This window comes from Sinohyriopsis cumingii, chromosome 5 (assembly GCF_028554795.1).
Source record: "Sinohyriopsis cumingii isolate HCF-2022 chromosome 5, ASM2855479v2, whole genome shotgun sequence".
NCBI classification, from domain to species: domain Eukaryota; kingdom Metazoa; phylum Mollusca; class Bivalvia; order Unionida; family Unionidae; genus Sinohyriopsis; species Sinohyriopsis cumingii.
The window spans coordinates 36,979,894-36,995,119 of NC_142965.1; the positions used below are offsets into that span (position 1 = coordinate 36,979,894).

General features: G+C 34.7%; 1 protein-coding gene across 2 annotated transcripts in view; it reads left to right on the plus strand.

Annotated features, from left to right (window-relative positions):
- The window catches only part of LOC149798948 (alpha-1,2-mannosyltransferase ALG9-like), a 98,436-nt gene that overhangs the window by 23,174 nt on the left and 60,036 nt on the right, over window positions 1-15,226 (plus strand). For both annotated transcript variants that reach the window (XR_016421045.1, XM_089957868.1), the window contains exons 5-6: window positions 5,197-5,359; window positions 8,474-8,535. Coding sequence is in view for 1 of the 2 variants with exons in the window: in XM_089957868.1 (XP_089813994.1) it covers window positions 5,197-5,359; window positions 8,474-8,535 (225 nt within the window). In the remaining variant the exon portion in view is untranslated. The remainder of the gene's footprint in view (window positions 1-5,196; window positions 5,360-8,473; window positions 8,536-15,226) is intronic.

The window sequence follows — 15,226 nt, forward strand, 5'->3', positions numbered from 1 at the left end:
TGTCAATGTTGAAAACTGTGATTTTATTTTCCTTATGGGCAGCAAAATATACCATCTGGAGATTTTTTATTGGCGACATTGTTGGCTGTTTAAACTTGTATATACAACCATTGGTTTGGAGTGGAGAAATTCAGAGGCCTCATGAAAGGAAGCCACAAACTTGATATAAAATGCACTTAAATTTATCAATTGTTACATAAACAATTTCTTTTTCCATATTTTAATTTAAAAATCCATCTTAACTGTGCATTGTTATATCATAATCCATTTATGTTGACATTGAGCATGTGTACTGTATGTTGTGAAATATATGCTTTTTTGTTGTTGACATTTCTGGTAGCCGAGATCAACTGGACGAGGCATTATCTCATAATGTATCATTCGTTGGATTTTTGGCCACTTGCTAGTAATTAATATATTTACATAGACTGATATTTGTGTGTGGATGGTAAGTAAAATTCCTCTTCTTTACACTCAGAATTAAATCCTTCAGAAAACCCACATTTTCTGTACTAATCCTTGTCATCAGACCAGAACACCTGCGTCTCTATCGTCTGTTGACCCTTTGTTAAATTTCTGACTCATGAGTGGAAGGCAGCACCATTCCACTACCACAAATGTAACCCCCCACAAAAAACGTCTTACTTATTGGTGTATTCAATAGGCTGGGAGGAACTGTAACTACAGTCAACCAAATGATAGCCAGTTCCTTTTTTAAAAATGTACCCAGATTAAATGGTTTGCTGAAATTTCAAAGTAAACTTTACCTTTGAAGAACAGACTGTTATGAAAACGTACTAAGCAGATGGAAAAAGAAATCAGTCTCAATCATGCAGCACAATTATTTGATGTTGCCGCCACAAAAGGAAACAGGCATTTGTTTGGTTCTCCAGAGCTGTCCTTTAGCGGTGACTTCAATAACGCATGCACCTTTCATCAAAGAAAGCCGACTACAATCTTCAATAAAAACAAAGAACTTTTCTTCAAAGAAGTCAGTACCAAACGTAAAGCAATGGAATCTGATGGATTTTTTAATTTTCCAATGTGACTTATGAACATTACCAACGGTGGATTAAAACACAAACTAACTTTAACTGACTTGGGAAGTACTGAAATGTAAATGTGCTTCATCATTTGTTACGTGATTGTGCTATGTTTATCCACTGAATTCAGACCTATATGACCTGTGACAAAATTATTGAATATTTTAAATGTGTGTATGTGTGCATTTTTTTGATGGAATTACTTGTATTGTGGATTCAATATATATGATGAGATTCATGGGTGAGTACATAGTGTTGATGACCGCTCCGGTGGCCTAGTGGTTAGAGCGTCCGCCTCGGATGCGGGAGGTCGTGGGTTCGATCCCCGGCCGAGTCATACCAAAGACTTACAAAAATGGTACTAACAGCTCCCTCGCTTGGCGCTCAGCATTAAGAGGTTAGTGTTAGGACTGGTCGGCCCGGTGTCAGGATAATGTGACTGGGTGGGACATCATGCTACATGTCTGCGGCATGATGCCCCAGTGCTAGACATCACTATAAACTGCCACATTGCAGACATCGTAGCGATATGACTGAGAAATTGTTAAAGCTACGTTAAAAATCCAAATCACAACAACAACAACAACAACATAGTGTTGATACTTTATTCATGCCTTACATAAGACGTATATATAAAACGGTATACACATATATGTACCAGTCCGTGGTTCTCTAAATAAAGTAAAATAATATATATGCCTTCTCTGTTTTCACTACAGGTGTATTTCTCATTTAATATGCATCGATTTAAGATGGTAACTGTGCCAATGAAGCACATATTTTACCACCTGCATTTATTACCTACACATCCCCCCACAAATTTTGGGGGATATTTGCATAATTTCTTCAGCTAACTGACCTGGTTGCTTATAACACAGTTCGGTTTATAAGTCAGGTTCTATGGCTCCAACTACCATGTTATAGCGGGGTCACACTACCAGTTTTATAATTCTTTAGTATGACTCGGCCACGTGATTCTTATTTAAAGTTGGAATAATAATTGTATTGGAGACAACTCTTGTCATTAGTTTTTATTTACATTTTTTACCTAAACTGTGAAAGAAACAAAAATATTTGGAGCAGGAAAATAATGATTATTTGAAATTGGCTGCAATATGTTTAGCTATATATGCAGCTCATAAATCCGCAAAAGAGAAGAACTATTTCCTTGATTTTACCATTGGTCTGATGGAAAAATAAGGACTAGTACCCGATTTTACCACTACTCTGATGGAAAAATAAAGACTTGTGCTTTGATTCTTCCATTGGTCTGATCGGAAAAAAAATAAAGACTAGTACCTTCATTTTCCCATTGGTCTGATGGAAAAATAAGGACTTGTGCTTTGATTCTTCCATTGGTCTTATGAAAAATAAGGACTAGTACCTTGATTTTCCCATTGGTCTGATGGAAAAATAAGGACTAGTACCCTGATTTCACCATTAGTCTGATGAAAAATAAGGACTTGTGCTTTGATTCTTCCATTGGTCTGATTGGAAAAAATAAAGACTAGTACCTTGATTTTCCCATTGGTCTGATGAAAAAATAAGGACTTATGATTTGATTCTTCCATTGGTATTATGAAAACTAAGGACCAGTACCTTGATTTTCCCATTGGTCTGATGGAAAAATAAGGACTAGTACCTTGATTTTCCCATTGTTCTGATGGAAAAATAAGGACAAGTGCCTTGATTTTCCCATTTGTCTGATGGAAAAATAAGGACTAGTACCCTGATTATACCACTAGTCAGATGGAAAAATAAGGACTTGTGCTTTGATTCTTTCATTGGTCTGATTGGAAAAAATAAAGGCTAGTACCTTGATTCCCATTGGTCTGATGAAAAAATAAGGACTTATGCTTTGATTCTTCCATTGGTCTTATCAAAAATAAGGACCAGTACCTTGATTTTTCCATTGGTTTGATGGAAAAATAAGGGCTAGTACCTTAATTTTCCCATTTGTCTGATGGAAAAATAAGGACTTATGATTTGATTCTTCCATTGGTCTTATGAAAAATAAGGACCAGTACCTTGATTTTCCCGTTGGTCTGATGGATAAATAAGGATTAGTACCCATATTTTACAACTAGTCGAATGGAAAAATAAGGACTTGTGCTTTGATTCTTCCATTGGTCTGATTGGAAAAAATAAAGGCTAGTACCTTGATTTTCCCATTGGTCTGATGAAAAAGTAAGGACTTATGCTTTGATTCTTCCATTGGTCTGATGGAAAAATAAGGACTTATGATTTGATTCTTCCATTGGTGTTATGAAAAATAAGGACCAGTGCCTTGATTTTCCCATTGGTCAGATGGAAAAATAAGGAATAATACCTTGATTTTCCCATTTGTCTGATGGAAAAATAAGGACTTATGCTTTAATTCTTCGTTTCGTCTGATAGGAAAAAAGGACTACTGCCTTGATTTTTCCATTGGTCTTATGAAAAATAATTGGCCGAGGACTAAAGGGCAGCAGTAATTTTGCACACATAAGAAAGGAGATTTACATTACCATAGGTATTTTGGTTCCTTAACATTATAGCTGGCAATGTCACATAAAGCACAACTTTAATCAAACTTGTCAGGGTGCATTTATAGTACAACAGATTTTGTTGACTTCTTAATAGTATTTTACCAGGCCAAATTAAATGTGAGTTCATTTAAAAATGCTTTAAATTAACAATCTATGCTTGGAAGTTGGATGTAATGCAAAGTTCCTATTTATGAATGATCATAGTGTAAATGTCAAAGTTTGTTCTCAAATTTCAGATGTTTTACTTAATCCTTATATAAATGGAACTTTTTTTTTTGAGGTACTCCATTAATGCATTTCTAGGTAGTTTGCTATTTGTTTATCTATTTGTTCATTCATTGATCAAGACACATTTCATACTGTAGGTCAGTACCTCATAGAAGCATGGTTTAGTTTGGTTGGATGTTTTACAGCACAGCAACATAAGCAGGTTTTTTTAGTGTAAAGGCAACAAAAGTAAAATACTTTGCAAAGAATGCAGCACTGTAGCTTACCTGGGCTGATCCAGTGTTATGATTCAGAAATCATCCCCTTTTGGTCATGAGTCTGGCACTTTAACAACTGAATTACCACAGTTTAGAAACGTGGACATTTTTTAAGACTAGTGAGATAATGAAATTCTTAATGTCTATTCCTATCAATATCACCATGGCTTTGCATTATGCTATTGTCATTGAGCAAAATAGTTGCATTCCTATCAATAGTGCCATGGCTTTGCAGTATGCTATTGTCATTGAGTAAAATAGTTGCATTCCTATTAATAGTGCCATGGCTTTGCAGTATGCTATTGTCATTGAGTAAAATAGTTGCATTCCTATAAATAGTGCCATGGCTTCGCAGTATGCTATTGTCATTGAGTAAAATAGTTGCATTCCTATCAATAGCGTCATGGTTTTGCATTATTCTATTGTCATTGAGTAAAATAGTTGCATTCCTATCAATAGCGCCATGGTTTTACATTATGCTATTGTCGTTGAGTAAAATAGTTGCATTCCTATCAATAGCGCCATGGTTTTGCATTATGCTATTGTCGTTGAGTAAAATAGTTGCATCCCTATCAATAGTGCCATGGTTTTGCATTATTCTATTGTCATTGAGTAAAATAGTTGCATTCCTATAAATAGTGCCATGGCTTTGCAGTATGCTATTGTCATTGAGTAAAATAGTTGCATTCCTATAAATAGTGCCATGGCTTTGCATTATTCTATTGTCATTGAGTAAAATAGTTGCATTCCTATAAATAGTGCCATGGCTTTGCATTATTCTATTGTCATTGAGTAAAATAGTTGCATTCCTATAAATAGTGCCATGGTTTTGCATTATTCTATTGTCATTGAGTAAAATAGTTGCATTCCTATAAATAGTGCCATGGCTTTGCATTATTCTATTGTCATTGAGTAAAATAGTTGCATTCCTATAAATAGTGCCATGGCTTTGCATTATTCTATTGTCATTGAGTAAAATAGTTGCATTCCTATCAATAGTGCCATGGTTTTACATTATGCTATTATCATTGAGTAAGATAATAATGATTCTATGATGATTATGATGATGTTACTGAAAATTTGAAAAATGAACTATGCAAACATGTTGCAATTAAAGTTGAGTATGCATTTTATTTACAGAGGTGTTTGTAAACATTTTGGTTCAAACACTGGGAGAATAATGCTGTGCTTTCTCCTCCTGAGTGCAGGGATGTTCATTTCATGCACAGCCTACTTACCCAGCAGTTTCTGTATGTATATGACATACCTGGCCCTTGGAGGCTGGTTCCTAGAGAACTATCAGGTAAATGGCAATAGTTAGATAATAATGATGATGATAGAGATGATACAAATTATCATTAGGGTCATACATCAGCAAATATGTCAGTATATAATTCACACTTGTTGTAACCAATATATCTCTGGAACCCTTGCCCATAGTTTGATGCCATTTGATTGGTGAATTGTTTATTATGTATAGATATACTCAGTCAAGATGTTGGTATACCATTCACACTTGTTATAAACCAATATAACTCTGGAACCCTTGCCCATAGTTTGATGCCATTGATTGGTGAATTGTCTATTATGTATAGATATATATGTCGAAAGTTTCATCTTTTAGCTCCAGTTTTTGATGGAGTTATTGTCCTTTTTCTCTCAGTTTAAAATCTTCACTTCATTAGATCCTTGTAACACACATAGCTTGATACATTAACCCCTTGAAGTTTTTGTCGTTTTCACCTGAAATTCGAGTAGGAAACACATTTTGAAAGCTATTTCTAAATGCATCCGAAAACACCAAATCCCAGGTGATCTTTCAATAACATGCTGCCTAGTTGTGTTAGAAACATCATTCTTCATTGGCTGTTTGGCATGCACATAAACAGAAGGGTTAAAGTTGGATTTTTTTTATTTTTTATTTTTTGCTAAACGGACCCATTATGTTTGTATTGAGACCACTCTTTATTCCAAATGCCCATCTTATCCTATTTTTTGCAAAGGTTCATCTGTCTGTTTGCAGTTCATACTGGTTTGCCTTAGATCTGAGACCAAAAAGTCTAAAATTCAGACACAAAATCAGATCCCAACCACTGGTCAATTTGGGATAGAAAAAAATCAATTCTAAAAATTGAGGTTTTTCCCTTGTATTTTGTAGTACAACTAGAAATTCCAGCTTATATGGTATCATTGTAGAGCTACATTTGTCTACCTTTCTATAATACCACCCACTTTAGTGTATCGTGCATGACCATGATGCTACAGAGCTCAGCAGTAGGCTACTACCTCCTGCCACGTTAACTCGTCGCTAGGGTTAATGTGTTAACAAGGATTTTTGAATTTTTTTACAAATCAGCAAGGAATGGCTAAATTTGTAATTTATGTGCAGTGTTGAAGCACAAGTGATTAAATACTCAAGGAATATTCAAATTTGGTGATGTCATCAAAATGCACCCATTAACACATTAACCCTTGGAGGTTTTTGTCATTTTCACCTGAAATTCGAGTAGGAAACACATTTTGAAAGCTATTTCTAAATGCATCCAAAAACACCAAATCCCAGGTGATCTTTCAATAACATACTGCCTAGTTGTGTTAGAAATATCGTTTTTCATTGGCTATTTGGCTCACGCATGAGCAGAAGGGTAAAAGTTGCATTTTTTTATTAAAAATTTTACTAAACGGATTCATTATTTATGTATCGAGACCACTCTTTATTCCAAATGCCCATCTTATCCTATTTTTTGCAAAGGTTCATCTGTCTGTTTGCAGTTCATACCGGTTTGCCTTAGGTCTGAGACCAAAAAGTCTAAAATTCGGATACAAAATCAGATCCCAACCACTAGTCAATTTGGGATAGAAAAAAATCAGTTCCAAAAATTGAGGTTTTTCCCTTGTATTTTGTAGTACAACTAGAAATTCCAGCTTATATGGTATCATTGTAGAGCTACATCTGTCTACCTTTCTATAATACCACCCACTTTAGTGTATCATGCATGACCATGATGCTACAGAGCTCGGCAGTAGGCTACTACCTCCTGCCATGTTAACTCGTCGCTAGGGGTTAATGTGTTAAGAACAATTGAGTATATTCTGATGCAGTGTGGTGTGTACAGTACTTCATAGACCTTAATTTGTCTTATTCATTTCAAAAGTTCCATCTGAGCTTCCATTTGATATAAAGTTATGGCCCTTGACCACTAAGGTATGATCTTCTAGTTGGATGTTGCTTGTAACTGGCAACTCAAGAACCTTGAAGCATATTCTGATTCAATATGGTGTAAACATTTTCTCATAGACTTACAATGACATTTGTAAAATTTAGCTTTGTCTTCTCTGTTTTGGATAGAGTTATGACCCTCATTGACCAATTTCATATTTGTATATGGTGTGTTGTTTGTAATCAGAATAGTTTGAGAACCATTCAGTATACATGTGTAGTTTTATAAGAACATTGTCTCTTAGACTTAAGTGTATATTTTGTGGCTTTTGTTTGTTAAATTAGGTCTTGTTGACTCTGTTTGGACAGAGTTATTTCCCTTATTAATCAATTTAATGTCTTTACATGGATGTTGCCTGCAATCAGCATAGCTCATGAACAAATCAACATATTCTGATGAATGCGTAAGTCACTTAGATGTGCCATTTATTGGTTTTGTCTTGTTTACTTCATTTTTGACATAGTTAAGGCCCTTGTCAGTCAATGTAGTATCTTTGCATGAGATGCTGTTTGTAATCAATGCAGCTCAGGAACAATTTATCATATTCTAGTCTATCTTGTATTACACTTGTTGGTCTGAAGGAATGGGTGTTATGTCATAGTTATGGTCTCAATATATAAGCAGGCTGGCATGATGGACTTTCAAGTTGATACAAATGATGTTGATCTCCCTTCATATACATGGCTGTCATTGCAAGACATAGAAAACATGTTAAAAGATACTCAACAAAATTTGACCAATTTTGACAGTAAGTGTTCAGTCCATAATGACCTTTCAATGACCTTTAGACAGATGATACAGATATGCCATGAAATATGTTTGTAGATTTAAAAAAATAGAAAACCTTGAAATAATTTTTTTAAAATATGTGACCAACAGGATTGGAACAATTTTGTACAGAAAGCAACCTAACCAAAATTTCTTAGCCAACTAATTGTGCATTTGGCTATTAGGCATAAGTCATCCAAGTGAGCAATTTAAGGCCTGCTTGGGCTTTTTGTTAAATTTTAGGTAGATAACAATTATTATGAAAACTGTATTATAGTCTGCTGCAGCACAATACCTGACTGTAAATGATTTATTCCTGAAAATCTGTCTGTCATGTAAATGCTCAGTTGACTAGAATTTCAAAATTGAACAACCTTATATATATATGATGAATTATACCAAACACTGTGATTTTTGCTTTGTTTCAGGTGACTGTTTTGTCCACAGCTGCCAGTACTATCATTGGTTGGCCTTTTGCTCTAATTCTTGGGTAAATCTTTAATGTTTCCAAAGTAAATCAACAATCTGAGATTAATTCATAAGTTAATTTCAGTGTTTTGATCTAACAGATTGTTTTTATTGAGTGTTACCTCATGAACAAACTTAGAAACTTTGATGATTAATGCATGTAAATGTTTGCAAACTTTGATAAATTATACTAAAACATGTATTGATAATATTAGAATGTACCCAAATCAGGCTATGTATCAAAACCTGGCATTTATCAGTTCATAAGTGAAGTGTGTAAAACTGTTTGAGACTGAGATGCACAAGTTGTTTTCAGGTTTTTTTATGTACTTGCTTATACATAGCTGCCAACCCTCATGATTTTGGTGTGAATTTCACAACTTTCTACATGATTCAAAGATTCATGCTGCATGCCAAAAAAAATCACGAACTATTAATTATTTTAAATTTTCTTGGTAAGTGTTAGTCTTGATATCAGCCATTGCCAAAATGGTTTGGCACTGCTAGTCGTGATATTAGTAGAACTATGGCCGATTGGTACCATTGGCCCGGTAGCAAGCATTTTAGCATATTTTAATCTATATGTATAAGAGTAGTTTTGTAAATGCTTTTGAAAGAAACCGGGGCCTAACCAGAATTTTTCTCCGCGCATGTACTGCCAACACTGTTTCGAATTACCATTCAGCATCACATCTTTAAAATGTTTTCACCACCAAAGAAGAAGAAATGTATTGCACAAAAAGTGACATTTAGTTTGGAATATACCAAACATTCACGATGCAATCAGTCTTAAAATACCGATATGCATCATACTTTTTGCACACAGTGTGCCACATATTTTAGCATTGGGCATGGTGGCGGAGACGATGTGAGGAAGCACATTGGTAGCAAAAAGCACATAAAGGTTGGGAAACAACATGAAGACAGCTTTTTCGAGTGTTGGAATTTTTTAGATTGAAAGATTAGCGTATATTATAATTTGCTTGAGTTCATAGTTTTCCGCACATGCGCTGACACCACTATTCGTTCACCATTCGATGTTTCATCTTTTGGATTAATACCATTTCATAATTAAGCTACACTGCAGTTAAAATGTTTTCACTTCCAAGGAAAAAGATTTTGTATTCCACAAAAAGTGAAGTATAGATTGGAGTACACCAAAATTTGGCCTAACGTTTGGCCATCACACATCGATGTACACTATGCTTTCCGCACAGTAGTGTGCAGTGAATTTTACAATTGGGAATGTGCACAAGGGCTCGTATTATTCCTTACAATTCACCTGCCATACATGTACCATGTAGTAATATTATTATAAGTACATGTATGAAAGATAAATTGTAAGCAATGAAACGAGCCATTAGAGGCATGTGGCAGAATGATGTGAAACAGCACACTGCTACAGCGCCCCCAACAGATTTCAGTTTTGGAGTACTTTAAGCCACTACTCAAGTCCTGAATGCTACCAGTGCTGAGGCATTGTTTGTGAGCTTTCTTGTTGAACATAACCTGTCTTTCTCAGTTGGAGATCAGCAACAGTGACAGTGAAAGATTATTTCCTATTGTGAGGAAAAATAAGCCAAACTTTAAGTGCCTCCTTATGTGCAGAAAAATTTCAGCAATTTTAGTCACCACGATTTATCAGCAGGCAAGAAGCCTGAACTCTTTTGAAAATAAATTTACCATGGCCTGATTGAAGAAGTTCAAGACTGCCACCGCATCATATCATGACAGATAGTGTGAAGTTTGTGTATATCGGGTAAATTTGGCTGCAAATATAGTAGTACATGTGATCAGTGTAGATAATGTGTTTTATTTTTATTTTGGGATTTTCATTTAATGCAGTGCTGACCATTGAGGTAGATGGAGTTAGTGTCATTATATAGTTTTTCACTAATTGTGTTCAAAATTCACAAAAAAAATTCCCACTTTTCACTAATTGCAAGTCTGGAGAGTTGGCAGCTCTGCTTATAAGTCGAGTGCAGCTGCAGATTGCACAGACCCAAATATGCCATCGCATAATGCACTGGCAGATCTGAGTCTATACAGTCCGTTAGGAGTAATCATTAGAACAAACAGCATAGAGCCTTATCTGCTGGGGAATGTGTGATCACAGATGATAGTCAATGTTGTTTGCAATTAGTCTTGACTTAACAAACAAGTACATATGATATATTAATTGCTTCTGTGAAGACTGTATGTTTTATTAAGCTGAATATGAATTAGTAATAACGAAAAGTTGATAATTAAATTGAAAAGGTGTACTTCTATTCATCAATAAGACCTTGTGTGACAGAATTCCCTCACTTTTAACCATCAATATCCATAAATTATTCCCAAGGTTTTGAAAATGGCTAAAGACCAAAAAGCCAAAATACAGGATAAATCCTGTTCTTATTTTAATTTATTTTAAAAACATTTACCAGGAACACAAAGGCATCAAAATTATGTGGTTTCAATCTTGAAAAATGTGAAACTGTGAATTTCAATGAAATATGCATGTCTGGCTATTTAACCATTGTTATTGATTTTAATAGATATTCCATTCCAAAATGAAAATAAAAAGCAGAGTACACCTCTCCCTCGATAACTCATGCACAATGGGGTCCACAAACATAGACCGCACTATAAGCAAGGCGCGAGTTACCAAGGGACCTCCAAAAATTGGAAAAAATCGCTTTGACATTGAGAAAACCGGGGGGGGGGGGAAGCCGTGTTAGGGAACTGGGCTGTTTATTGACTGAATCCTCATTTTACAATCACGTCGATAATAACTTTTAATAATGCGCTTTTTCTAATGAAGTTGTTTGTTATTCTGTTTAAATAACATTTATTTTCAAAATGTCCAACATATGAAAGATCGTTCCAACTGGTTTCAACAACCATCACGTGTATGCAAAAAAATCTGTGTATTACATCACTGCTTTTTGTTTTCTTGATGAGTCTGTTTCCCGTAGTGGTATTTAATATTATCCTGCCAAATCGGGAGTCCCCAGTGCAGGGAACTAGACTAACTGTTAATAACTGCCAAACAAGATTCCTTTTTTCCAAAAACACGCGACATTTATTTCGTGTGACAATCGTCTGCGTCAAAACTCAATTTTTGTATTGTTCAGTTAGTATTGATGTCATGATTTCATTGGAAGTAATGATGAAACTTCTTATCCTTGAGGATATCTCTAAGTGCCAGTTCAGAATTCTCTGAAACTCGCTTGCCCACAATGGAACGTATCTGTGAAATCAAGCTCTTTATTTTATGAAGTATTCATTTCGCCTGGCTGCCTTGTTATCTTTGATCACAGTTACGAAAGAGTTGGTTAATTTAAGGTAGTTTATATAACATAACACAATAACATTTATAAGTGTTCGATTGATCAAATGAAGTGAGTTCACCCAACATACAACTGGGGCAGCTAGATTTTAAGTTTGTTGGGTTTTCGTTCCTTTTAACTTTTATTTTATTCCACCTCCTTTATTTGATTCAAAAGACATAATTAACGTGATAATACAAAGGAGGCCAGCTTTTAATTCGGTGCAATGATACGGCAAATACTTCCGGAAGTCAGTTATCAAAACACGGTCGGCACTGTATTAGGTTTTCAGGGAAATGCTTGCGGACATAGCTGTTACGTTAGATTGATGCATTTCACATTTAATTTCAAGAGGACACATTGCATTTATGATGATTACATTTAAAAGGAACTAAAAGATAAGAACTAGAACACAAATTTCAATTGATAACAAAATTATTTAATTTGTATTTATTAAAGTACTGCCTCCACTCGGCATCTGTGACATTTTCATTCATCAAAATTTCCTTACATATCATTAATTGCGGTGTACTAGGAATGTCGTTTGGAAAGAAAATATAATAAAAATGTATGGCCTATTTTTAAATTTGATATTTTTTAGTGCTGATTAAAATTTCCAGGTCCTATCTACCATTTTCAACGATAAAACGAGATGCATCAAAGTTTCCATTACCAATTCAGTTCAACAAATAGGGATCAATTTTTGGGGTATTTTCTGGTTTAAAAAAATGGGATCCATGCCTGATCTCGCATTATAAGCGGGTTCGCAAGTTATCAGGGCACAAGTTATCAAGGGAGTGGTGTACTTTGAAAGCTTATGGGCTTTGATTTTATAAATTATTAGAGGTTCTTTTATAGTGTCAGCAAGGGTTCAATTTACCAGTAGGATGTATAAGCAGTTGATGATATGTGGTGCAGTTTTCTTTATTCTACAAATATTTATCAGTTTTCATGGAAATGCATATTAGAATCAATATAGCAATTAACGGTCTGTAGGGGACCTTGAAAAGCCTTGAAAAATGAATTGTTCCTTCAGGACCTTGAAAACACCTTGAAAATTCAAAATGTTGTCTGGATACCTTGAAAAGCCTTATTTTTCTTAAAACCAAAAGGAATTAATAAATAGTTTTCATTTTTCAGAATTAAATAAAAAGAAATGGGGAAAAAGACAACAAAAAGAACAATCTCTCGCTAAGTTTGTGCTGAAACGGAAATTTTTCCACAACTGGCCACTGCACAGTCGTGCATTTTGAACTTCCAATTGTACGAAGTCCAGATGTAGCAGTGGTTTAAATTTAAATCGGTCGCTTTGACATGGCTGGCTGCTGATTCCAACTTCAGTGGCTAGATGAAGAAAAATATAAAGTTTTGATTTTGAGATCTTTCTCTGAGAGCTTTGCAAAATACAAATTATGCCAGAAGGATATTGATTTGTGTGCAAAGGGAGAGAGTATTCCACGATCACATGCAGCTGAAAAAAAACCACAAGCTCTTGTAATGGCACTTAATACAGGCAAAACAAGAAGCCTTCAGCATGAAATCATTTTTCACGAAAGAGGTGTGTCTGTGAACACGGATTCAAGTTTTAAAATAGAAAATGTATATAGTCTTTTTTATGAAATTAGTTCAATCCAGTTCTATTTTGGAATTGAGTGGAAAAAGGACTGATGATAATTGCAATGAACACGATAAATCTAAAAATATATAATACAGCTAAGCTGAGAGAAATATTAATATAACTAATATGAAATAATTTAAAATATCCATACGCTGTTTTTAAATAAGCAATAAACAAATATCTTTACTTTTTTGTTTATTTGGATGAGTGAAGAAGAAAGGAAGGTACAAAAAGACATTGAGACAATGACAGCTGCTGCTGCTGACTGTGCATTGAAAGCAAAGATCCATAGGAAAATTTCCTTTATCATGACATCAAAATAATTTGAGGAAAAGTGAAAAGGACAAAATCACTGAACTTGGAGTTCTTGAAAAACAACCTGATGACAAGCTAGAAGAACTGAAAAACTCACTTTAAAATATTTTGGGCTTTGTAAAAGGTGTAGTGTAGACTTTGTAAAAGGTGTAGTGTAGACAGAGTAAAATGAACTTTGTTCAGTGACTACATTATTCTAATGCCCAAATGTAGGATGTTTAACCCTGGTAGTTGTGTTGTTTTGGGATGACCTTGAAGCCAGTGCTGATTTGTTTCTAATTGCCCTCTCAGTGTATGCTGAACTGTTGAATCAGAACAGTACGACAGATTTTTTGGGCCAAATCCATATAACAACTACAAAACTAGTATTTATAATCAGATTGCTGTGAAATTGTACAGAGTGATGCATATATGCATGCAGATTGCAAACACCAAAAGTGTCGGTGAGATTATTATGTGTTCATAGTTACCATAGCAACCAAATAGAGAAAATGGGTGGAAAAGTAATTTTTGACCCCAAAAAATAGAATATAGTGTATACTTTTCCATCAAATATAGTTATTCTGAATGTGTACATGGACAGTTAATTTGTTTCTACATATTACATATCCTCAGTTCATTACTTTAAGGCCTATGCTAGATAATTACGATTAATGATTGACCTAGATTGGGCATATGTAGACATCACTGTCCTGTGCCATAACAATATGGTGTCTGCACACAGAGCTAGGTAAAGTTTAACGATAAATATATGGTTCCTGCATGCACAGCCAGGTAACGTCATCCATAAATATATGGCTTCCACACTACCAGGGTTAAAAAATAATGGGAAAGATATCTGTGATCATGCTATTGACTTCCTGTTTTATTATGTTTTTTTAAAAATAAATTTGCAAGAAATATTCCGCGTATGGAGTAATAGTATTAACTTGTGTTTACATACAGTTAAAGATGTACCTATGTCACTTTTTGGCAATTATGCCGATGCCGCATAAAGCCGATTATTAAAATTGCCGATACCGATTATGAGACCGATTATTTCAAGAAACCGCCTGTTTTACAGTTAGTGAAAGCACTAGTATTTGATTGACAAGTAAACCATGCCCTATTTTTGTTATAACTAACAATGCCTAAAGTGGGTGCAGGTTTATGTTAACAGTTCAAATGTGGCCTCAAGCTACCATACATGTGATAACTATTTCCCACATTTTATATCCCACCTTATTCCTTATTTTTAACTCATATATGCAAATAAAACTCTTTACTAAATAACATATTTATTCCGAATTAGTTTTTTGGAGGCACATATGCTCTGTGATATGTTTCCTCATCCCTTCTTTTAATTTAATGATGGTAATCAATGCTTATATATATGGTACAGTAATGCCAGGTCAAGTTGACTCGTGTAAGTTTCATTGGTGGGGATGGAGATCATAATTTGCTTGTCGAGAAAAAATCTACAGCATTCA